Source organism: Neopelma chrysocephalum, unplaced genomic scaffold (assembly GCF_003984885.1).
Source record: "Neopelma chrysocephalum unplaced genomic scaffold, ASM398488v2 Primary Assembly neopelma1_97, whole genome shotgun sequence".
Taxonomy (NCBI): domain Eukaryota; kingdom Metazoa; phylum Chordata; class Aves; order Passeriformes; family Pipridae; genus Neopelma; species Neopelma chrysocephalum.
The window spans coordinates 6,077,340-6,102,502 of record NW_020897760.1 but is presented as its reverse complement, the minus strand read 5'-3'; the positions used below and the strand labels follow the sequence as shown (position 1 = coordinate 6,102,502).

General features: G+C 38.4%; 2 protein-coding genes and 1 long non-coding RNA gene across 4 annotated transcripts; all 3 read right to left on the bottom strand.

Annotated features, from left to right (window-relative positions):
- Window positions 1-221: 221 nt before the first annotated feature.
- On the bottom strand, window positions 222-12,412 carry DR1 (down-regulator of transcription 1). Its single transcript, XM_027694427.1, has 3 exons — window positions 11,811-12,412; window positions 6,372-6,535; window positions 222-3,134 (listed from the first exon to the last, which is right to left on the bottom strand). Exons 1-3 carry the CDS (start codon window positions 12,028-12,030, stop codon window positions 2,988-2,990), a joined length of 531 nt encoding a protein of 176 aa, XP_027550228.1. The 5' UTR covers window positions 12,031-12,412; the 3' UTR covers window positions 222-2,987.
- Window positions 12,413-13,791: 1,379 nt separating this feature from the next.
- Window positions 13,792-23,617, bottom strand: LOC113972891 (retinol dehydrogenase 8-like). Of its 2 annotated transcripts, XM_027694413.1 has the most exons (7): window positions 22,002-23,617; window positions 21,311-21,379; window positions 20,013-20,174; window positions 18,615-18,794; window positions 17,484-17,577; window positions 15,639-15,822; window positions 13,792-14,732 (listed from the first exon to the last, which is right to left on the bottom strand). In XM_027694413.1, the coding sequence occupies exons 2-7, from the start codon at window positions 21,339-21,341 to the stop codon at window positions 14,499-14,501; spliced, it is 885 nt and encodes a 294-aa protein (XP_027550214.1). In that variant the 5' UTR covers window positions 21,342-21,379; window positions 22,002-23,617; the 3' UTR covers window positions 13,792-14,498. The 2 variants fall into 2 exon arrangements, with proteins under 2 accessions (XP_027550214.1, XP_027550213.1); XM_027694412.1 differs by having other exon boundaries at window positions 21,311-23,617.
- A 464-nt stretch (window positions 23,618-24,081) lies between these two features.
- Window positions 24,082-24,986, bottom strand: LOC113972892. Its single transcript, XR_003536055.1, has 2 exons — window positions 24,572-24,986; window positions 24,082-24,314 (listed from the first exon to the last, which is right to left on the bottom strand). It is a non-coding gene; the product is annotated as an uncharacterized LOC113972892 (long non-coding RNA).
- Window positions 24,987-25,163: the final 177 nt, after the last annotated feature.

Below are 25,163 nucleotides of genomic sequence, written 5' to 3'. Positions count from 1 at the left end.
AATGGAGGTACTTTTACAAAATCTGAAGAGCATCTTTTATATTTGTGGCTTTCTGGGACTTTTTCCATTCTTGCAGAAATGCCAGTGTTTCAAAACCAAACTCAACTAGCCACATGTAAATACTGAAATTCAAATACCATTTTAAGCATTCGATGTTTAGAATCCTTAAGACACTCCTTTGAAAGTACCTCAGTGTAGTAAATACAACTATATTCATTATCCACAATGTCATACAGACATACACTTTATTAAAGTAACAGAAAAGAAAGATTATGTAAGAAAGTCACTTAGTGAAAGCACTCTGAAACAGACTGTCAGCATAATTATGGAAAACCCACAGATAATCTCATCAACTCAATATTTAAGAAAGACACATCCTTATACATGTTTCTTCTGAGACAAAGTAACAATACAGTTCACTAACCAAACTTTATGTTCCATGTACCTGGTGTACCAAAAACATCAGGGGTACCACAAATTCAGAAATCTGTCTTCACTGAATATGTAGTGCGTGGAAGCACAATAACAAAGTAATACAAAATTCTTCATTTGTTGAAAGATCATTGAAGATTCTTCCCCTCTAAGTGCCAGAGTTTATTTTTCATACTTGATGTGGGATGGCTGAATAAGTAATCTCTAAACATGACTATCTATATTAAATTAAATTCTTATTTCCTCAGCCTCTGCCTGTGGCCTTTCACTTTGTGAAAGTATTTCAGCAGCTGATACACGATCTACAGGGTTTTTGTTCAACTTCTCAGGTGAAGAATGTCAGATTATAAAAATGCATATATACAAAATGCAATTCCCAAAAGGAAAGAGAGCAGGTCAAGCCCGGAAATATTGTTTGCAAGCATTAACAACCCCAGTGAACAGGAATGCTATCCAACAGCGCTCAGGTTGTACAGACTTCAGTTCACAAATAGTGTTCAGAGGGCCAAAATAACAACAGGGTTTAAGTCGTCTTAACTTTTTTGTTTTTAAATGCAATGAAGAAGACAGACTATTCATTAAATATAAAAGCAATTTTATAAAAACACATCAGAATTTTATTGCTTGAAGAATACAGCATATGAAAAAGCACAAGAATGTCCAAAAAGAAAGGTCACAAGAATCCAAACATATTACACCATACATACCAGATGCAGTAAAATGTTAACCTGATTTCTGCATCAGAAAAGAAAGGTGTGAAAATATACCTAGTATTATTTAGAAGGAAAAGACTCATTTAAAATAGAAAGTGTGAAGGTGTTACAGTACAAATTAGAAAAGCCAACACTGCACATTAACATTGTATCACTAGACTAGATTTTCTACCTTTGGTACTTAAACCTTTACAGAAAACCACTTCCTTGGTCAAACCTTGCCTAACATCTGTCATATAGTATCCACAAAAGTTTTTTTGTTTTGTTTTTCTTTTTTAAACTTAAACATTCAAACAAATACTTTTCTGAGTTTTCACTGCACTAATGCATTTATCCAATCTGCAACTTAAGACATCCCAAATTTAAATCAAAAGTCACTATGTGACTGAGATCTGAATATATGCCAATTATATCCTGTCCAGATCTTCATGTAAAAATGGGCCCACCATTTTCTGTTTGCATCCTTATGTAAACAGACTGCTGCAGCCCTCCTCAAGAATTCTAACTGGACCAGCTTGCTGAGGACATAAGTTAATAGAACAATCCACATTGTTAGAGAGATAGAGATCATCTACAGCAGCATGCAAGTGGCTTTTCTAGTCTGCTCAGATTAGTGTACCAGAAGATATGCCAGTATTACTTCAAGTAACACATTAAAACTCAGCAATGGACACTACTGTGCTTTATTTCAACACAAAGGACAGCTGCTCATCCATTAAATCAACAGAACTATCGAAAGGACAAGTACATAATTTCTGTTTCATGTATTGCTGATCACTCTTGGGGAATAGTTTATCAAAAACCTGGACTTACCTACAAACCAATCTGAATGAAGAAATTGCTGTCTTTCAACAAGGTATTTTAGTAATCCAGTGGCAACCTAGTCTGGAGAATGTTAGCATTATGCTGACAACAAGGACTAATCAAAGTTAAATAAATTCCCTCTTTTATGATAAGCATGCTCTTAAGGTCAGCTTTTGCCTTCTTAGGCTTGAATACTTAATCACTCCCAGTCACGAGCGGAACAAACAGTTTTGTTTCATTAAGTTCCGGCTTTATATTTCAACAATATGAATAAATCTGGACTACGAAATACCATCAACAACAGTTAACATTAAACTGGAGTGAAATAACAGAAACGTTAGTTCTTCAAACCAGGCAGTCTCTTTGAAGAGACATAATCAGTTAGGACTGTCAAAGGATGTCATAATAAAACCACGGGTTTATTTTTTTCACCCCTATACAAAAAAATGATTGAATTTGTACAACTCCTATTAAACATACCTTTTCCTAGCTTGGTGAAAATGCATCATTTTCAAATTTTAACCAGTGTGGTATTTGAGCATATATAATGTTTATTGCCATTTTAAAAAGAACTAAGAATTCAGGCTCTTCTATGCTGAACTCTGCTTTTTCCCATTAACAGATTATGTCTACTGTACCACTCCCCCAAAAACAATTAAAAATTCTAAGTAAGATTTTATAGTTTAGTTAAAAGGGAAGAAATGCAAATGTGGATTTAGAGCTTTTTGTATAAATCTCACTATATTTTATAAACTTGTTGTTTATTGTAACACTGTTTATTGATCAAATAAATGACGCACCGCTATCTAAAATTTCCATATACACCATTAAAAATCCAAAATTGATATGATACTGAACCTTAATTCTTCAAGAGTTCGAAAAAAGACAGTTTATACATGTACAGCACACAACAGCAGACACCCCTAGAATACCAACTGCCAGTCCACGATGCATACAAACTTACAGGTAAGCATTCATTTCACTGTTTTCGTTGTGCAGGAAAAGTATTTCTTAGTAAGACAACTCAGCTGGTGATTTTCAGATATCATCTTCATCATCTTCATCCTGAGAGGATCCTGCCTGATTGGATGCACTGGCTGAGGCAGCAGCGAGCTGTGCCTGTTGAGCTGCTTGCTGCATCTGTAGCCATTCCTGCTGCGCCAGTTCTGCTTGCTGTTGTCTAGCCTAGAGACACGAATTTAATAGTTAAGGCCATACAGAGCTTGTGAAGAACCTTCAGAACACATTATCTTTAAAAGCATTTTTATCTGTACCTGCAGATTCCTTTTGTATAGCTTTTTATTAATTGTACATGCAAAACCTAGTTATTTGTAGCAAGATGCTTGGCTATATTCTGTCTTCCTCTGAAGACACCACTGTTTGGAGGCCTTACAGTTGAAAAAACAACAGACAGAAGATAGTGTACTTAAGTTCAACTGTAGGAATTCTGCTGAACCACTTCCTAATGAAAATTTAAGTGAGTCAAAGCAATAGAAACTTTAGACTTCAATTTCAAGGGAACTTAACATTTAATCACAGTTCAGAGATGATAACAGCCTTATTTTGTTGATTACAAACACTAAAGCTTCCAAATATAAAATCACCCAATTGTACCACAGAGGCACACATTATTACAAAAACATAAAGAAAGCCATTATCTTGCTTTGCTAAGCAATCTTTGGAAAACAGAACTAGGTAAGCTCTTCTCAAATTCAGGTATGCAGACTGAGGATGGCTGTGCTACAGAAATGTATAGTCCTTTTCAGTAAAGTAAAATACAAGACATTCTAACAAAACATTTCAAATAGTTCAATTGATGAACCCTTGTTTTTCAATCCAGGCTTTTCACTTGTTTTTCAGCAACTCCTGTTGATTTCAACAGTATACTTATCAATTGTGTTCAAGTTAAAAATTTAATTTCTGTTTTGAGTGATTATGAAAAACTTCTTAAAATTAAAAATTTTCAGTCTTCTTTACATTTCTATTTTTACAAGTCATCAATAAGATTGTAAAAATTTCCTTTCTAATCCTCTTGCACTCATTGAAAATTCCTATTATTTTCCAAAGCATCAACATTTTTTACAGTTTTGCAAACTTTAGGATGCCAAAAAGATGATGCTTTGGAAAATGACCAAACCCAGTTTATCTACTTAGCAATGTTAAGAAAAGGGGTCTTCCCTTATTATAAATGTCACAGCTTGTCAGTCTGTTCTAGCAGTAAAAGAAAATACTTCTACAGAAGTAGAAATCTTTTCTCAATGAAGACTTTTTAGTATTTCAAACTTCAAGTGGTTGCACAATTAAAAGGGCTGGAAAACAATTTAAGACACCATAGAGTTTTAAAGGAAGACAGCAACATCTGCGCATACAGGAAAGGCATAAACATTTATCACACATGAGATAACAGGGCTCCCTACTGACCCTGCTACAATGAAGTTAACTGCACACTCCACGAGCTGACACACAGCGATGCACCAGGAAACAGGGGCTCAGCACCTCACACCACCTGGATCCTGCTGCCAGTGCCCACCCTCACTGCCGGATTTATAATGGTAACACTTGGCCATTTCAAAAATGGAACAAAAAAACCCCAATCAACAACAACAAAAATTCCATTGAGTTGTATTGACCAAGAAGCTTTGTAAGCATCTAGTAAACTTAAGTCATTTACCACACAATCTCAGTGAGGAAGCCTCAAAGAAAACCCAAATCCATTAAGAGCCTTGTCTTGCACGAAAACTTATAGACGTGCATGAATGTCAGGATAAGCTATTCCCCTGACTTCAAATATTTACAACCAGGCAAGACACAGGTGTCAAACATTCAAAACATTAACAGGTAGGTACTTTAAAACTAGAGCAATAAGTTCAGCATTAGTGTCATGCTCTAGAATATTAACAAGATTAACACAAATAAACAAACATGCACTCATGTAACTATTTTTAAAAATAATTACAGTACCTCCAACACCATATCACCACTACTATTTTTGAAAAATAAGACTCCCATCTTTGAATCTAAGCAAACATTTTCCATATTACCAAAGACTATTTTTAAAAATCATTCATACAATCCTGTCAAACTGGCATGCATTGCCTTAATTTATATGTTAAGGCACAGTAACACAGAATTTTAAAAGAATACATTTCAAGTTGTCATTTCTTAGATGAAGTGGGGCTTGCATAAGGTGGCCATGATTCCAGCATTTTTAATTTTATTTTTTTTTAATGATACTCGGGAGCTAGTACTCCCTTGACACACCTTGGGTTTGCTGCTCTTTTTATTTTGTACACCATGCTGAGTTATTTGAACACAATAGTAAGTAAAAAAAAAGGTTTCAAACTGACTATTTTTTGGAAATCTTACCCAAAATTCAGAAGCAGCCATATTGGTCTTTCTAATGTTAGTACAGTCAAACAAGAGTTAAGCACACGTGACTTGATCATAACTAGTTCACTGCATGCTGGCAATAGCTACATGGTATGCTGTAACTTCAAATGTCTTAAAATTCATCATGTAATTAAGATTAAAGAAGCTGGCGTGTTGCAATAGGAAAAACAACAGTTTCAGCAAGATACAAGTACAGCAAAGGGGAGAGGTCACAGTAATCAGACATTAACTGAATAAGCATTTTCATCAGAGAAAATTAAAGCAAGAAAATTGAGAAAATTAGACTCATGCCTTGGTTAAGAGGAAAGAGAAATCCCAGATAACTCTACCATCTCTTAGTCAAACTAAAAGAATAGTAGAGAGAAAGATGGTGTAGGAAGATACATAAATGAAATTGGTGTTTAGTCATTTAAAATAAGAGATGTTCACGAACTATCTGGGAAAGCTGGAAGGGAATAATGCTGGGATGAAGGAGAATGTGTGTATGTGTGTACTATTTCCAAGCAAATGCTTTTTCCATGCCTCAATTGCCTCTTTAAAAATTTATGCATGAATTCACCCAATTAGAGTCTTGCCAAGAGTAAAGTTTCTTTCAAAGGATAAGCAGTAACATTTGTGCACTGATGGTCAGAAACAGAAAAGCTATTTTCACTTTTTAATGCTTCAAAACCAGTAATTTCCTAGAACACCAGCTGTCATTCTTTTATTTCCTCAGGCAAGTAATTCTTAATGTATTTACTACAGTAGAATGGAAATACCTAAGTAGCAGCAAAACCCCATGCTTTTTAAACCTAGAGTATAAAATCTGTTCTTATACAAAGTCCTATATGTCAAACCACAGAAGTAACAAGTAGCAGCATCTTATTTGTTGACTTCACATTCCCCAAATCCAACAGGTCAAGGCCAATAGCATCTTGGATGCCACAGCAATTCACAAGGGGACACTTGTTGAGGTGTGCACATGCTTTTGTGGCCCTAGACCTGCAACATTAATTATTCCAACCACATCAGTACAAGTATTGCTTTACTTACTTGTGCAAATAATTCCTGTTGCTGCCTTAGTAGCTCTTCTTCCGGAATGCCGAGGTTCTCCAAGCGTGAACTGGCCTTTCTTCTCTTTAGTGCTACTGTTTTGCATTCTTGTAAGACTTCTTTTACTTCACTGATATAGGAGCCAAATCCCAAACTTTCTAGTGCTGGAAAGAAAGAAAGAAAACACATTGTTTATTTTTTACAAAGCTTTTGATAATACATATCCACTTCTTAATTTAAAAGACAAAAAAAAATTAAAACATTTGATTACTTTTCTATCACCTGGTGACAAAAATATGTTCATAAAAAAGATCTGACAGCTATTTTCCTTGTCTCTTCTCCTATGCCATTCGAGAGTACAGGTTTTCAGGCTAAAAAAATTAGGGTTAGTCAAGTACAACCAAAGAAGTCTGCACTTGCAGAGGATTCAGGGCTTTTGGATACACTTTCCTGGAGACAGGCATTATTCTTCAAGACATCTTTTTCCCATCTTCTGTATATCAGAATCAACAGAACCTATAGAGCTAAGAAGTCCTTTCTGTCTGAATTGTTAACCTTTAATGTCTCAGGGATTGTATCTTTCCAGTTTCGTTGCAAGTCTTATTTTAGCTTTTGTCTTTTAGTATCTAAATGCCTATATATAAAATGCATAGTTCACACATATGAAGTTATATAAAATTATATATAAGCTCTTTATTGTTTTATTTCTTAGCAGAAACTCTTTTATCTCCGCATTAAAATGTATTCAGAAACTGAAATCTTGCACTTTTGTCTGCCCAAAGAAATCTGGAATGCAGCTATATTCTGCAACAACAGTTTTTTTAAAGAATGCAAAGGTAATAGGAAGGATTATAAAAACCCAGGTAGAACACATGACAAAAGGCAGTTCCCGACGCACCATTTACTACTACATGCCTCCACACACACCCGAAGTGAACCTGTTACAGAATATCCTAGAGACATTACACAAACACCAATTACACTAGAAACAAGTATCAGTTGAATAAAAAAACTAGTTCATTTCCACTATTTACACAATTCAGAGTTTACAGTACAATAGTTCTTTTGACCTTATGTGACAACCTATTCAAGAAATAGCACTAAAGTAGACTGCACAACAGCAATCAATAGAGATTGTTTTAAACAAGCTCTTAGTTACACGAACTCAGACTATATTCTAACACTAATTTTGTAAGCAACATTTTCCTACCATAATTATGTCAGCATGTCATTGTATCACAACCTAAACAATAACCCAAACGTGTTCTCTGAGTTTTCAACTTCCAACCTGAACTCAAGGAGAGAATTCCCACACTGTCTTCAACAGGGCTGTCTGTGCAGCTGTCTAGTCATGCAACCCTACCATCCCTTCAACAGATAACATTTGGCAAATGAATTTACATAATACTTATTTCTTAAAAAAAAAAAAAAAGTTAAAAGACAAACTGATTTAGAGATAGTCAAATTGCTTCAGAGACATTATGCCAGTTCAGCCTCAGCCCACACACAGACACTGGAAACACTTTTCCCAATTAACCCACAGTTTCTAGGAGAACTACCAAAAAACTTTCAGAAACTTGTTCAATCCAGCCTGAGCATATAGGAGGCAAATCCATGGTCCAGAACTGGTTATCTAAACAAACTACAAATATTTAAGAACTTGTTCAATTTTAAAATGTAAACAGTACATACAGGAAACTATCTAAAGTCATATCTTTTTTCTAACCAAAATATAAAATTTTAAGAACTCTACAAATCTAACATCACTAAGACAAACCATCACGGTAAAACCAGAGGTGCTTGTTGAAAGAACATTCACGGATCAGGGTTGGCAATCTGCTGCATCAGAATATGAACAACTGCCCAGTCTGAAGTCAACGGCAAGATGTGTTTTTACAAAAATTTTAAATGGTCCTTAAAAGAAAATAAATTAATGGAAAGAACTTAGCGTTGTGTATTGAATGTAGCACACACATACACACAAAAGCAAATAACGTTCCCCATGTGATATAACCAGGACAAATCTGTACAACTGCTCAGTACAACAAAGCTATGAAGAACCATACACACATCACAGGTCTACTGCAACGAAATTCTGCTGGCTGTGAAAGGACTTACCAAATTTACTGTCTTCTTGAAGCACATCAAGGCTTTATGGAACACATGTACAGAAGGATATGGATACCTCTATATCAGCATGGTGCTAAAATGTGGGACAAGTGAATACTACCTTATCAGAGCTGCTGTTCCATCAAAACTCAGTGTCTTTCTATCTTCTGAGTCTGAAACCTACCAGTCTGCCCAGACTGCTAAAAATTCCGTATCTTACTGAGGTCAGGATGATCACACTAAATGTAAATGGCTGAATCCCAAAACACAGCAAACAATTCATGTCTACAAACACCAAATCACAACTGTCCTTTCCCCAGTTTCCTCCCACTCTTAAAGACTGCATGAAGGTGCAGATCTGATTAATCAGCGATGCCCAGCTAGTACTACTTTTTTTGATACACTCAGGTCATTCATATCTGAGATTTAACTGATCTGCTCCTTTCAAAGAAAAAATAACTTTCAAATTAAAATCCAAAACATGAACAGCTCTGTGGGATTTCTTTAAAATTAAATGCTAGTATAAACACTGTCAGTACCCTAGCAGCCCATGAAAAGAAGCTGAAGGATTTGCCATCAGTCCATAGCCTACCTTACTGCACAACCGTTCTGTGCAGACCAAGTAATCAAATTAACCAACTTCATAAAAAAGGTCATTTAACAAGTCACCATTTTCAGAATTCAATGGAAGTTTGATTTTTCATAAAAAGGTTGTTTTGTCACAACTTCTATAACTGTTAAATTAGTCTTCTTCTGTTCCAGGATGGATGAACATTCATTTGCTTACTAAAGTTGCAGACTCACAGCTGGGTTTCTGATGGTGGGATTCAACAATAAACATGGAGACTATCTCCACTTACAACTATGACATAGCCTTTGGATACTCTCCAAGGAAGCTGTTTTGCGTTTTATTCCTAGTAGTGAGTGCTTGGCATGGTCTGAGTACATCTATCAAATCAGATCTCTCATGGGATGCAAGAAGCCTCTGCTTTCCTTTCCCTGTGCTGCTGACAGCACTGTGCCAGTCAAGTGTTTGTGCTACCACACAATGAAACACAGCAGGGACTCCATCTATCTGAAACACAACCCAAGGGTAGGGGGAAAGATTTCTTGCTCAGCACATGGCCATACAATCATTTTAATAGTGCAGCAAAGGAAAGGGTGTCCTAAGCACCATGGCTGCAAACACATGAGTACAGTTAGTACACACTAGTACACATTCGAGCAGTTCCACATTACCTCTCACACAGTCCAAAGGCAGAGTGTCACCAACTGCAGAGTGCCTGTTTCCCTTTCCTCCTTCCCAACAAAATACCCTTCCCACTTCTTGTTTTCAATCTTGTATCTTTTTGTTTACAGGCCCAGTCAGACCAGCAAACTCACCTGAAAGGAAACTGTGCCCCCCCCTAAATTCTCAAAAGCCACAGGGTCAGTCTGGAATTGCCAGGTCCAGCTCTAGAGACAGTACAAAAAGATTCCTTTGGGCAGGTCCTGGTGCTTAGACTGGACCAGGTGTGATACAATGGCCATTAGCCTCATTTTCCTTTTAAGCATTCAAAAGGAACAAGATACATGGATAGCCACAACACACACATTTCAATTACCTAATTTGTTAACATCATTGTCATGGAGCTACATCAAGAAGCAGTCAAAAGAGCAAGTATTTAGAATATACAAAGATGGATGAAAATGCTGAAATACTCAACCTATATACACATAATCACTGTTTCCAAAAATGGCAATCTAAACCCTCATACCTCACAGAAGGATCATCTGCCAACCGACCAGCACCTGAAAGGAGCTAAGAGCACATACACCTCCCTAAAGACAGGAACAGCAGAAAATCCAAGAACAACTCCTTCCATCTATAGAGCACTGCAAAAACGGATACATCTCCAAAGTTTTCCTTTGCAATATTTGACTAAAAAGTACAGATTTAATTTGAAACTAACTTTTCCCAACTCTAAAACAAAGATAATTTTTCCCAACACAATGAGATAGAACCCAGTGAAATACTTGGTATGGGACCACCTGCTGATGATATGCACATACAGTTTCAATTTGTGTTCCAAAAAACCCAGACTAACCCTAGGCCAACAACAGGTGAAATCTTTTCTAAGGACCATCAACCACTACTGGGCACAAAATACTTTCATATGTGAACTCTTTATTGTCCTCAGCATTAAAGATCATGTCTATTCCTGCGTTAAGAACTAAGCTCAAATGTTTTCATGGTGACTTGAAGAAACTATCCATGTATTAAAAAGCATTACATCCAAAGTGTGCTTCAATGTGCAAGCACAGGTTTTACTCTTTACATCCTAACCTTCTGTGATGGAGCTACTTTGCTAAGCTTTTAAGTTTACATGTATTTTACTTAATATTAAAGCTCATACATGCTACATAGTAATTGAGCCTCTTCTGGTGAGCAAGCTGATAGACTTATTTTTTTTGTTTCAAACAGCAAATCATTACTAAAAAACCCCATCAAATTAACAACCTTTTTTAAATTTAACTTGATACCATCTCAGTCCTGAAAATAACTCTACTACAAATGCTACTGTTAACATCTCTACTAGGCAGCAAAGTAATCCACTATTGCTGCTATAAATTCGTTTGCAACAGACAGAGGTATCAGCCTAGTCTTAAGGCAAAGTGAGTAAGTCCTGACAAAACATGCCCGATGCAGACTTCAGGATGAGGCAAGACAACTCCCTATTTGCAGCAGAATTTAAAGACAAGCAAATGAGACACAGAGAGAATTCGCCTTTTATTCAAGCAAGGGGAAGTGAAAGTCAACAGCAGAAACAGATAAAAGGGCACAGGTCAGTTTAAATGCTTTGTGCAACAAAGTTTCAGTATTAAACAACCAGACTGTAAAGACAGCTCTTTAGAGCTTCCAGACAGGACTACCACAGATTAAAGCCTGGGCCCACATACTCAATCACTCTCCAATTAGAAAGACATTGAATACATTGAGGATCTTAAAACATGCTGCATGTCCATTCGAAAAAGCAGCCCTCGTTTCACGGGTACGAAAAAGAGCAAGAGATTTGGTGACTTTACTCATCAGCATCAAGGCTTCTCCGAACCACAAAAACAGAGCTGGTGCCGAGCACACGCAGCAGCTGCTCTGACTGCACAAAGACAGCCTCCCGTGCAGTGCGACTGGCAAGCCGGGCAACACACGCGTTTCCTCCAGACCCTTACGAGATCCTGCCTTTTGTCTCCTACACAGCTACGAGCAACCGGAGAGGGAAAAGCAGCACGGGGCAGGAGTGGCTCACGGGTGCCCAAGCCGGCGGCAGCACAGCGCTTGCGGGAACTCACCTTGTATGACGTGCTCCGGGGAGATGGTTTTCTTCTCCGATTTGTTGCAGATCTCGTTGGCCTCGGAGGAGATGAGGTGGATGAATTCAGTGCAGCAGTTGACCACCAGCTCCCGGGCGTCGTTCGCCACGCGGACGTTGGGCAGTGTCTCTTTGATCATCTTGTTGATGGCAGCCCTGGGGATGGTGAGGTCGTCGTCGTTGCCGGACGACGAGGCCATCCTGGCTGCGGGGGCTCCGGGCTGCGCTCAGCGGGGCTCCAGGGCGCAGGGACCCGGCGGGAGCGACGCCGGGGAGGGGCGAGGGGCGGGGGGGGCCGGGCTGGGGGTCGCTGCCGGGCCGGGGGTGGCGGGGCCGGGAGGCACTGCTCGGGCTCAGGGCTCCCTCGGCCGCGGCGCCTGCCACTGCCGCCTCCGACACATCCTTCGGGCGCCGGCGCCGCCGCCTTATGACCGGGCTGAGGGGAGGCGAGCGGCCGAATGGCCCGCGGGGTGCTCGGCTGGACTGGGCTGAGCTAAGCTGGGCTGGGCTGGGCTAAGCTGGGCTCACCCGGCCCGGCGGAGCGGCGGCCGCGAGGCGGAAACGCTCCGGCTCCGGCTCAACCTGCGGGGACGGCACTTCCGCCGGAAGCCGGAACAGCTTCCGCCGCGCGCCGCGGGCGCCGGAAGCGGCACGGGGCCACGTGCGGGCGGCGGGGTCGGCGAGGGGCTCTGGGTCCGTCTGTCCGTCAGCCCGGGGGCTGCCCCAGGAGCTGTTTCGGGCCGCCCTTCCCTCGGTTCCGGTCGTAGCGGGGTGTTTGACGCCCCAGGCAGGCGCGTTCCCACAGCAGGATGCGCGGTTGGCGCTCAGCTCTTCATCCGCCGTTTATCCACGACTCGTAGCCGCGGAGGGATTTGCTCGGCATCCGTCTGTGAAGCTGCGTTTTGTGCTTTCAGCCACCTCATAACCAGTAGCGAGAGGGTTGTGTGAGACAGAGTTAATCGGACCGCGCCGGTGCTCGTGGAAGGGCCGTTACAACCCATGGCCCTGGTCGCACCGTGCTGCTTTGTGCTGCACAGGAAAACTGCCCGGGAATGCAGCCCAGCCCAGCCCAGCCTGCGGGCCAGGGACAGCCACAGCTGAGCGACACTGAGCTGCTCGTGGCACGCCCTGCCCTTCCCTGGCTGCCTGTGCCCAGCGCTGGCCCCTCACTGATGGCGAAGGGCTGCAGAGGGCGAGTGGTCGTGCTCCCTTCAGCGCCAGCACCACTGCTGTCCTTTGGTTCCTGCTTGCTCCTTTTCAGCCTGGCTGCTGTTCCCACCTCTGTGCCATGCACACGGTGATGCTGGGCTGCAGGCACCGGCCCCGTGTTTTCCAGGAGGTTTGGTTTAGGAGTGGGAGGTGGTTGAGGCCTCCAGCTGTGCACAGGGGCTGCCGCGGGTGCTGTTCTCCCCTCACTCCCCTGCCTGCTGTCCCGGGGAGGGCCCTGCACGCCCCCACACCTCGGGCCCCACCAGGAGGGTCGTGACTGCAGAGCAAGTCGTGTTCCCTGCAGTGCTTGGCATCCACAGGAGCTGCCCACGCCTGGGCTGCTGCTTGGCTCCTTGGAGCTCCTTTGGGGAGAGGCAGGGCAGGGCTGGGCAAGTCCCAGCACGGAGTTAGATTTTGGCTTAGTGAGAAAGTACTGAAGGAAAGACAGTTCCTGTATCCGCAGTGAGCTCCAGCTGGGCTCTCTGGGTGAAACAAGGACAGCTGCTGGAATGTGCTGAGAAACACCAGCCTGGAGGCCCGAGGGGCAAGGCTGGAGGTCAGGGAACAGGAATGTCATGCAAGAACAGCACTTAAACCCAGGCCCCCAGTTTGGCCTCAGATGACTTGTCAGACTAGGGTGAGAGTAAGACAAGGAAAAGGCCTTCTCTTCATGATAAAATTTTGGTTTAGCTTATTAGGATAGCTTAGAATAGGAGAGCCTGTGGCTCTGCTTCAGACACTGAAGGCACTGAAGGCATTTAATGAATTGGAATCACTTATTACTGACAATACTTTGGTTTTCAAAATAATGGTACCAAGACAGTAAGAAGATATTTTAAGTTGCTTTTAAAAAACATTTTATTGTTCACTAAGTGTAATACACTAGTAACCATTGCACATAAAGGAAGCATTCAGAATATTATAATAAATATTTATGAATAATAAATATTCCACTTGTGACACTTCAAGATTGATGAGACTTTCTCTTCTGTTGCTGATAAATAGATCCGACTTCTGAAAACAAGAATGCAGCTGTGATTGAAGGATTACTGATTCTATCCTATTCTAATAAGTAAAAAGATATAATATTTTTATGATATTAAGAATCTAAATAGTTTACCTACTGTACACATCTCACTATGTATTATATTCTACTAAGTGAAGGGATCGGGCTAATATTGAATACACAAGTGTCAGTCAGTGTCCACATTCCCACGAAAACATATCTGTGTGAAAAGCAAACACTAAACAGAATAAAACTGTAGTTAGAGGATTTTAATTGCAAGGTTCTGCAAACTGTAACGTTGAAGATATACACATTCAGCTGAATATCTTGGCTAAGCTCAAATAAACATTTCGAATGCCTTTTCACAATTACAGAGCAAAGCCACTTGAATAACAACAAACTGAGTCATCGGTACCTACAAGTAATCCCAATTTGCACTATATAATCTCATACTTATTGTGAGGGTTTTCCCAGGTCAAAGCTCTTTCTACTTCTCCACCGTAGCAATTTGATGAAGTTAAGACTTGCACTGAAGATTTTGTCATGCTGAAAAACCATTTTGTAGAATATATCAATAGGTAGATCTCCATTTGGATCTGCATACTTCAGAGTTGTCATTGGAGTATACAAGGTGTTGGTCTGATGGCGAAAAGGTGGATTTTCTGAAAGAATTATCTTTACTGTATGCTGTAGAGAAGGAGAAATAGAATTTTCAAAGGACCTTTACCAAAATAGTAAAGTAAAACCCCAGTTTTCAGTTAGCAGTGAAAAAGTGAAAGAATAAAGTCCTAGAATTATGTAAAACCCTTTATATAGTTTTATTAGAATTTCATTAGAAAATTTTCTTAAAATATTTTATGGCCATAAGAAGTACTTCTTATTTATTCTTAGTCCTATTTCTGTTTCTCTATACCATGGTGAATAGCACCTTATACCTAAGTATCCTGAATAGTCTTCCAAAATATGTCCACAATAGTAGATCCTTTCTTTTACAGTTCACTGGGAAAGGATCGGGACAGTGCATTTTGCAGCAAGATCTGGAAACCTTCAGTTGACACTGAAGCTATTCCTTACCACCAAACACCTGAAATGATTGTCCCCTTCCCCAGCTTGCCTAAACTTGTCTCTCTGCAGGAAGCCCCAAGCGCCAGAAACTACGTCCATGTTTCTTCTATTGTGCCTTGGCGGTCTGGGGTGGCTGAGTGAACTTCCCCACAGTGGAGGGATCACCAGGGAGATGGACAGGGCAGCAGCTTTGCCAATGGTGGGAGCCCTGTGCACGCGTATGGTAACGCTGCAGAGTGTTCAGCCTTCAACAGATGACGTACAGGGCATCTAATACCTCAGTGGTATTTAAATTACAACTCATAGTTGTCTTCAATACTTCAAAATGAACATTCTCTTAATATTCTAAAGGGTTTTAGAACTCTTAATATTCTCTTGAGTTTTTGAAAACCCTTTTCAATCATGTGTATTACATTTAATTAAATCTAATGCTTCTACCAGAAAAATCTACCAACAAACCACTGCAGTTGTAAATTACAAAGGAAAAAATCGAGAAAAAAAGTAGATGGAGAGTTGTTTATGAGTTACCTCTGCAACATCTTCAGCACTTTGTCCCAGGCTCTGGAAAATCTGCTTGTAATTTTTAAGGTAAATATTAGTGAACATCTCAGCTGTTTCTGCATCTGCAGCTGAAAGATCCATTTTCATTCCATCTTCAAACACTTTTCTTTCAAACTCTGTAACCACTGGGCCTGGTTCAATCAAACTTAACCTGTTCAAAAAAAGCAAAGATATACTGTTTTTTGACTATCCCCCATGGAAAATATACCCCTCAATCCTTCCCAAAAAAGAAATATTGAAGAGTTGCACTCTTAGCAAACAATATTAAACAGTACATTCTGTAAAGGCAACCCATGCTGCATTACTGTTCTCATGCTCCTCCTACCCATCCTCATGTAGTAGTAGAAATCTGCGTAGTTTAAATTTCAGAGAAGTGCTGTAACTTAATTCATGACATAAGTGAGTGCAGTTGTTACCTGCTGTCTCGCAGCTGTGGAATCTAAGGATGATTTATCCACAAGAATTTAGCAGATATTAAGAAAAATAATTAATGGATGATAACAATTCGTTACTTTCTGAACAAAATTCTGCCTTGATTTCTTTGTTTCCCTTGATAAAAGTAGAAGTAGCTGAAAGAGATGGGGGAATTGCCCAAACATGGATTTTCTTTGTCAAGCTGTCAGAGTTAGATAATTCAAGATCCCTCCACTGTATAATAATAAACTACAATACAGAGACTTTTGCTGTGTTTTTTTGCTCAGTAGCATAGAGCAAATCACTGAAATACAGATACTGGTCGTGTTTTTTTCCCAGTTCTCTTCTCAGGCAGTAAAAACTCTCAGCCACTGTGTTTGCCAAAACACTCTTTGGAATAGGACCGCTTTCTAGACTTGAGTTCTTTGGGGACGTTCTAAAGGCCCTTCTTTAGAACTAAATCAAGCTATTGACCTTCACAGCAGAATTCCAGCTACTGCTGGAACTAAAGCATTTTCTCTTGCGTCACTCTTCCCATCGGACCCTTAACTTTTCCTTTTATACTTCCTTTTTTAACCTCCTTTTTGCTGTTATACTCTTGAAATCTAATTATGAATTCTGCTATATCCTGTGTATCATTACAATACAATTATTTTAAATCCCTCCAAACTTTGCAGAGCAGTATGTAGAATCACAGTTTTGTCTGAAATCCCACAACAGCTGATGTCTCCCACAGCACAGGGGGCTAAATGCTTGGGCACACACAGATGCAGTGGATATTTACCAGTTGTTGGGCTTCACATGAAGAACAGTAGCAGAATTACATGAGTATGAATATACATGTGACAAATCAAACCCCAAAATCCACAGATGATGAACAGGACCAGTCTCTTAAATACTGTCTAAAACATTAGAAATAGTAGAGCATACTGTTCTCTCTTTGCTCCCACCTCCTGTCATTACAGATATCTCTCCCTGTGTTCCATTCTGATGGATTTGCACTTGCTCACTCTCTGTGGTGAGCCCTTGAAGTTTTTCATCTGTGAATTGCCTAAGAAGGCTGTTCTCCTTTCTAAAGGAAAAGATCACAGTCTGATGTTATAATTTTATTCCTGTGATATTGTATGCAAGAATCTGTTTTCAGGAGTGTTACATAAACTGTATTTTATCCACAGCTAAACAGCCTTTAACTATTCAAGAGAACATGTTTATTTTAACATCTAGATCTTTTTATTTGCTTATGTAGTGTGAAGAGCGTGAACACTTCTATGCCTTGTGACATATGGTTTTCAAGGGGTTCTCAATCTCTTTAGCAGCAAGCTTTAAAAATCTGTTTACTAGGTCTGAAATATTTTAAACTATCTAAAATACAATTTACACCAGTGGATCAATACTTACTGCAGTTTGAACTTGAGTGCTTGAATAGCTAAACTTTCACAGAATCCTTCCACAGCAAACTTAGATGCAGCATAAACATCATTAAATAAAATACCTAATGGTACAAACAAAACATCTCTTAGAATGTGATTGTGTTCAACATACTAATAGTTTAATTTTAAAAACTCATTTCTACAGTCTTGCTGGGAAAACATTAGAAAAATCCTCATGCATGCTGAATCTAAACACTGATTTTTGCCTAAGTTCTCGAAATTGCTTAGTCTAGGAAAGGATGTTTGACTACTACCTTTCCTCCTCCTAGGCAATGCTGTGATCTCTTTGGATGATATTATTTTGTTGTCTAAGATGTGGAAGTGTCTGTACACATAATACCATCTGCATTATTTATCAGCAAGACTTAAATAGACGAACACAGGAGCTGAGTGTAATGCAGGACATCCAATCGTGCAAGAGACCCAACTTGCATCTGAGTGAGTTAGAAAAAGCACTGCATCAATCCATTTAGGTGGAGGGTAAATATTGTATTAATACTACAACTTGTGCAGATTGCTGTAGGGCCCTTGCTCACCAGAATAATCCAGGTAAGTTGTAATAATTGAAACAAATACATTTAGACAGGATGGGACACGAGAGTGGGAGTACTATTATCTGTCAGTGAAATTTTACTCTCCGAGTTTTATGAGATGAGAAACTTTACAAAAAGGTGGTACAGTTGTTCAGGATTGGATTTTAGATTTTATTCTATTATGATTATTGCAGAGTGTAATAAGCATGTCTGTCTGTTCCCATAATTTCTTCCAGTAGGAAAGATAAAAGTAATGCTAAGCCCTATTCTCCAGATAATAAAAATAAAACAATACAATTTTAAAAAAATGGACTTTAAGTTAAAACTCTAAAAAAAGATTCACTCTGCAGGTTTTGTTGCTAAAATGTCGTGAGAGTAGCTGTGTAGTAACATCCCCCTTAGATGCATAAAACCCATCAGGTGCTTTTTATGGTTGGAACTTCAGCATTAAGAAACGCAAGAGTTAAGATATGTCAACTCCTACTTTTTTTTCTTTTAGATGAAAAGAGGAAAGCTTTAAATTTTGAGTACTGAACTCTTAGGTCAAACAAACAAACAAACTTTACCTTGTATTCCCATAACACTGCTTATTATAACTATATGCCCACTCTTTCTCCTCTTCATGTCAGGCAAAATCTCCTTCAGCAGTCGAACCAGTCCAAAGAAGTTGGTATCCATCACAGTTTTCATTTCATCTATGGTCTGACATTCAATAGGCCCAATGAGCCCCATTCCAGCATTGCTCACTGGGCAAAATGGGAGACAACAGTGAGCAACAACCTCCATAAACATAAACTTGTAATCATTACTGGAAAGCATTTGAAAGTAAAATGGGGATTAAGGGTTAAATGATCCTCAAATAATCCTTTAAGAAAGGATTAAAAGATGTTATTGTCACTAAAGCTTTGCAAGTACACTTGACATTTCCAGATTTCTTTATTTTTAACTATGCTTTTAATCCAATTTAAATTATCAGATACATTTTAACTAATTTATTTCTGATTAGTCCTTTTTAAAAAAATTATTAAAGTATTACAGGAAAATGAGACAAGCATTACCTGTATTTGTTTATAATTCAGTATTAAGAATTAAAAGTTACAGTCAATACCCATAAGAATGAACAGAAGTCTTCAAAACATGATAGACTGGGCCATATTGTGGTCTGCTTTTTGTTTTCTTAAAATTCATATCTTCAAGAGGAAATAAAACCCCAACAAAACAAACCAACTGAACAAAACACACACTTCTATTGATTTTTATTTGCCTCCTGGATATTTGTAAGTGGAGAATGATGATAGGACTGGCATTCTGCATTACAACTGGTATGTCAAATTAGAGTATAATACATTTTGCAGAAACAGCTTGTTAAGCACTGCTTTAATAATTAATCAAAATAAATGTAGATCCATATTTTTCTATTAGAGAAGATTTAATAGCTGATGGTGTAAGCAATTTCCATCTTACTAAGATATTAATATTTATTTTTAGCAAAACAGTATGAAAACACTTCTTGTTGAATTATTTGTAAAGTACAATTTAAATTCTCAATACGAAGTGAAAATATCCTTCCTTTCTTTGCATTTGTTCTTTTACTTGCTAATTCCCAAATACTGTTGCTTTCTTAGTACAAAGAGTTGTCGCTTAAACAATAGAGTAGAAAGTCTTGCTCATGAAGGTGCTGGTTTAGGCAAAAGTTCTCACATTTACTAAAAACTGTATCATCCAAGAGACTTCCCTGTGATCAAGTTTCTCCTTTATAAACAAGGAAAACAAGCTTCCCTACTTCATGGAAGCAGGGTTAAATTTAATCTACTCATGTCTTAAAATCTTGAACAGAATATACTACACAATTATTATTACTTTGATAATTTAAAAACTACACTAATGAAACTTCTGCAGGTTATTTGAGATGATGATACATAGAAATCTGGTATCTGTTCATAGCACACACATCCTGTACTTGCCTAGGACATCAATCCTTCTGTCAGGGATACTGTTCACACAAGCTTTAATAGACTGTTCATCACAGACGTCGAGTTGTTTGATTTCGAGGGTTTTGCCCAGCCTGTGACCCGCAGCTTCCTCCAGTGGCTCTTTCTTGGACAGATTCCGCATTGTGGCATAAACTGCAACACATCAGAAGCAACAGTTATCAGAAATAAAATCTTTACTCTGTCGCTCTTACTGAGAAGTATTAAAGAATATTGCTTTTACATCCAGATCTTACATATCAGTGATAGAAACCAGATAAAAACTAGAAGTAAAAAGACTATTTTCAACATATATTGTCACTGATTTCCCAGAGACTGTTTCTGAAATCTTCAAGAAATTCAAAAGAAGAATTAAACCACTATGCACAATGAAGGATGCAGTGTATAAAGACAATATTATCTCCAAAATTTAAGTAACGGATATCAAGTTATATGGTTAAATTTTTTTTAGGTACTCAAAACCTATCTCTTTCTTTTTTTGTTTCAAATCACCATCAACCTGTTTAGTAGACCAACCATAATTTTATTAAAAAAGTGGAAGACAAATACTTCCTTAGGTTGAAAAAATGTCTACTTTTTGCAAGCTACTTCTCAAAATAGAAATTAGTTTTAACATTATTGTGGCCTAATTACTCAGAAAGCTCTGAATCTGCATCCAGTCAGTTAGCAGTAAAAAACTGTGAGAGTAAGTATGAGAAACTGAATGACCACAGATTGCTAAGTTCACCTTGCCATCCATTTTCAGTCATAGCAAATACCCTGTTTTGCAGCAGTAAGATAAATCCCAGCCCCTTTGTTCACCCAGTTATGCCTGCACAGAGTTGGAATAATGACATGTGCTTTAAAGAAAAAACTGCAAATTTAGGAACTGTTTACCTAAATTCCCTTCTTTGGTCCTCAAATGGGCATGGGCACATACATTTCATTCAACAGATTTTAGGAGCCCCGAGCAAAGCTGTGAATGTGTATCTGAGGTAGCACACTACAGACATCTGCTGCTATTCGGCTTTATGTTCCCATCTTTTCCCAGTGTGTGTAAACTTATTCGCTTCCAGTAGTTGTTCAGTTTCAATACAGCTACAGAAATATAAACTGCTTACAGAAAACAGTATATTTTTCACTGTATTGTATTTTCTTGGCAGTAAAAGAGGAAAACTAACAAGAAACGAGTCACCAAGCTGAATACAACTGCCTGTAAAATCACAGAGGAAAAAACAGCACTGTCTTGAACAGAATCTTTTTATAAAGATAAATAACAGATACATGGTTACCTTTAAATCTTTTCTGTTCATCTTTTGCCATTTTTACAGCTAATGCCAGTCCAATTCCTGAGGAGCAACCTGTAATGAGGACATTTCTTCTTGCCATTCTTTTCACTGAGTGGTTCATCCAAGAGTCTTCTTCAGAAGAGCAACAACCTAAATGTAACTACAGTACAATGTGACTGGCCTTTAATGTTACCTCCAGCTTCCCTGAGTCAACAAATCTGAAAGTGCACACCTGGGCCTTGCATGATTAAGGGATAATCTCCAATTAGACAAAAACAGAAGCAGATGCTTCTGCATGTGCTTATAAACTGCATTATCAACACGGATTATATTTAATACGAAATTTGATTAAACTTAAAAATAAGACATTTGTAAACTACATGAATTTTTTTTAACAGAATAACCAGCTTGCACAATACTGACAGGAAAAGCCTTGCCACAGTTACAATCAGTCTGTAGTGTCGAGTCTTCCACTCATATTTATGGAAAGTAAACTGCACCCAAAGTGGGATCCCTCAGCTAAAGCTGGTCAGATTTTCTACATCTACTGCACCCTCCTTGTTCTTTTGTAACAGAATGAAGAATGGATTTCTTCCCAATCCCTTACTGAGTCCTAATAGCCATTACAGAAAAAAAAAATTGAAAAATGGGATGTGGATTTTGAAAGAGACAAGTTGTTGGACAGATTCCTCACATTTCCTTTTGGCAGAGTTCCCAACCAAGAATAGAGAAAGCAAGCAAGTATACTGGCAGCGGAGAACTGACAGGAAGATGTTGGACAGACCAGCTTCACTACGTGCTTGCTAAGACTGGAATCTCTTTCAACACTTTCGATTCTGCAAATGACAACATGGAAATTTAGAAAAATCAGAACTAGCATGATGTCTGAGTTTTGGACCGTTCTAGTTTTGGAGAAAATATTCCACCAATTTTGCATATAAACTGTGGATTAAACAGAGGGGCATTTGGACTGGCACTTTGGTGCAATGCGAACTTAACATACAGTAACTGCAGATACATTGCAGAAAGAAACTCAGTGTGTTGTTTCTGCCCTCGGTGACAGAAAAAAGAAAGACCTTAATAAGCAATTAGCCTTATGAGCAGCATTTAGCTAATTGCAATGCCATTATACCCAGTAAAATGTTTTCCAAGACTCAACAATCCCATGTGATGCAATGCACTTCAGAAAAATGAACTTAGTGTTCCAGGATTTGCAGAGAAGTAAATTCATTACTAATTCAAGAAAAGTAGGACCCTACAGAAACATCTAACTGAAATTATGTTAAAAAACACCAATTCCATCCTTTCCAAAAGAAATAAATTGACTTGAACAGTATAAGTGGAATCATTAACTTCTCAGGCAAGCAACAAAATAGCACAACATCTAAAGAGAAAACATAATTATGATTCTGCTTATTTATCAGGTTTGACCCACAGTTTAACCAGATAAGTTAGTATAGAGACAAAATTTTAGTGCAAATGCTATTTAGCTGATTCAGAGATTAGGCAAATTGCTTTTGCTGCTCATGCACATTTATATTTAGTGCATGTAGGAGGAGCAAGCGAGGCTTTATGCAATGCTAGTTAGTGGAATTCCACTAGTGTTGTGATGCAGCTGTAATTACAGATTGGTTGTATTTTCCACTTGAAATCCTAGTTTGAAGGGCTTCCACTGCTTTAAAAAAAATCTGTCTGAAATTTGATGCATAGAATTCTAGCCTGAAGGCAAAGTGATGTTCCTAAAGAGAGGAAAAAAATAATAGTTTAATTTGCAATTATTACACCAGTCAACCTAATTCTAATGTTTTTCCTTTACTATTATGTAGAGAAACGTACAGCTTGATGTAAAACACGCAATATATTTCTGTAAGGAACAGTATTTTTCACTACATCATAATTTTCATAATAGCAGATTAAATAATCTGAAACTGCAGAAATATTTTAGATAAGTGTATCTTGACCTTGTCAATGGCAGCAGAATGTGTGGCTGGTTTTGCAGAACCACTTAGAGTGTGGCATTTGTGGAACGTGTTTACATAAACAATGAAAGGCCTATGACTGCCCAAGGACTTTGGCACAGGACCACTTGCAGAGTTGCAGAGACACAACAGATATATTTGTTGGCCAAGATTCACTTTTAATATACAAAACACTTAACTGAGGCTTAGGATTTAAATTGCAACACATTCAATTCTGTTCCTCAAGTCAAGTAACTTTATTAACTTGATTTTCTGAAGTATGAATCACGTCTTAATGCACATAAATCATGTATGCATTATTCAGACTCAGATTGAGGCCTCATAACCACATTTGCAGGGGCCACCAGCCATTCGTACAGCTAAATTGTGTAGTACTTGTGGAAAAATGGAAATAAATATGTTTTAGAATGCACAATTATGATGCCATTTTAATCTATGGTAATTTTTGTAGGGATTTTTGTTAGAAGAAAAAAAAAGCTCAAAGCTCAGAAAGCTTTATGGCCTTGTCCTTTTGCATCTTAAAGATAGTGCTTGGAATAAAGCAAGCAGGTTTTGCCAGTGTCTGTGATCACATCAGTGTCCTAAAACATCTTACAAACAGGCCAATTTTAATAAGATGTTGTGTCTGCAACACTGCATATGTACAAAAAAATAAGATAAAATATTCCCAAACAAAAATTCTTAATAATACCATTGTGTTTTTAATTAAAAGTGAGATATGAAACAAGTACACCATTCAAAATCCCTGGAAAAAGATGACAGCTGAAATTAATTCCTACAACTTAAGATAAATAATTTTTAAAGTATAAAAAATAAATTAATATGTTATTAAATCAAGGCAATAATCTCAAAAACAGTTGGAAAAATAAAAAGGGTATCATCTGCTTCAGTACAAATAACTATATTCCTTCTTTAGAAATACAACATTGACATTTCCTCTTTGAATGCACAATAATGATGCCAGCAGTAGCATTCCTGGGTTGCTGCTTGTCCATGGGGCAACATTCATTTCTTCACGGTTCTTGCCCCTGAAACAAAGTATCTGCGATCAGAACCTTTAAACTTCTGCATTCAAATTATTATATCTAAATCAATTTGTAAAAAGATTTATCTTTCATTTCTCATATCAGAAGAAACTAGGGTCACAAAAAATTAGTTTGCTATAAGTCCAATCTGCTTTTTTTTTTTTTTAATAAAGGAAATTACTTCAATTTCCCAGAAAAATGAAAAACCCATTCTTAATGTTCAGTAAGATATTTTCAGTTCCTTTATTTGGAATACTTACAACTTCGAAGGGTAGCAGAGTGCTGAATTGTTACAAGATCCTCACTGCAGATTGAAGCAGAGTAAGAACAAAGAACGATTCAACTGAAAAATCTGTGACCTGGTTATTTTATGAGTCCCAAAGGGGCAGAGTGGACTAGGACAGAAATCAACCCTCTCTAGCAATTCCTCCCCTGAACTAATATATTTTCTGTAATAAGCAGACAAGGTGGTGTATTAAGAGGAAAAAGAATGAGACAGACTACTCCCCTGGGCCAGACACACACAGCCCGTACCCCTTTTCCCTAGATAAATTAGGCAATTGAGTTTTTAGAACTAGGACAGAAAGTTTCTGTGGAAGACTGGTCAGTCAGTCTGCAATGTGTTACTAAGGGAGAAAGCGTTTTCTTACATCCTGTTAATATACACAATTTTTAAACAAAATGTGGTGGTTTGACCACCACAAAAATAAAAATCCAATCTCCAAGCTTCCCCCACCTTCCCACGATTTTACCTCAACACCAAAGAGAAACTTTCAGGCAGGCACACCTCTATAGGGGGAAGGGAAAACTGGAACTGACCATTTCTAACTCAGAGCCCCACCGGAGGGGGGG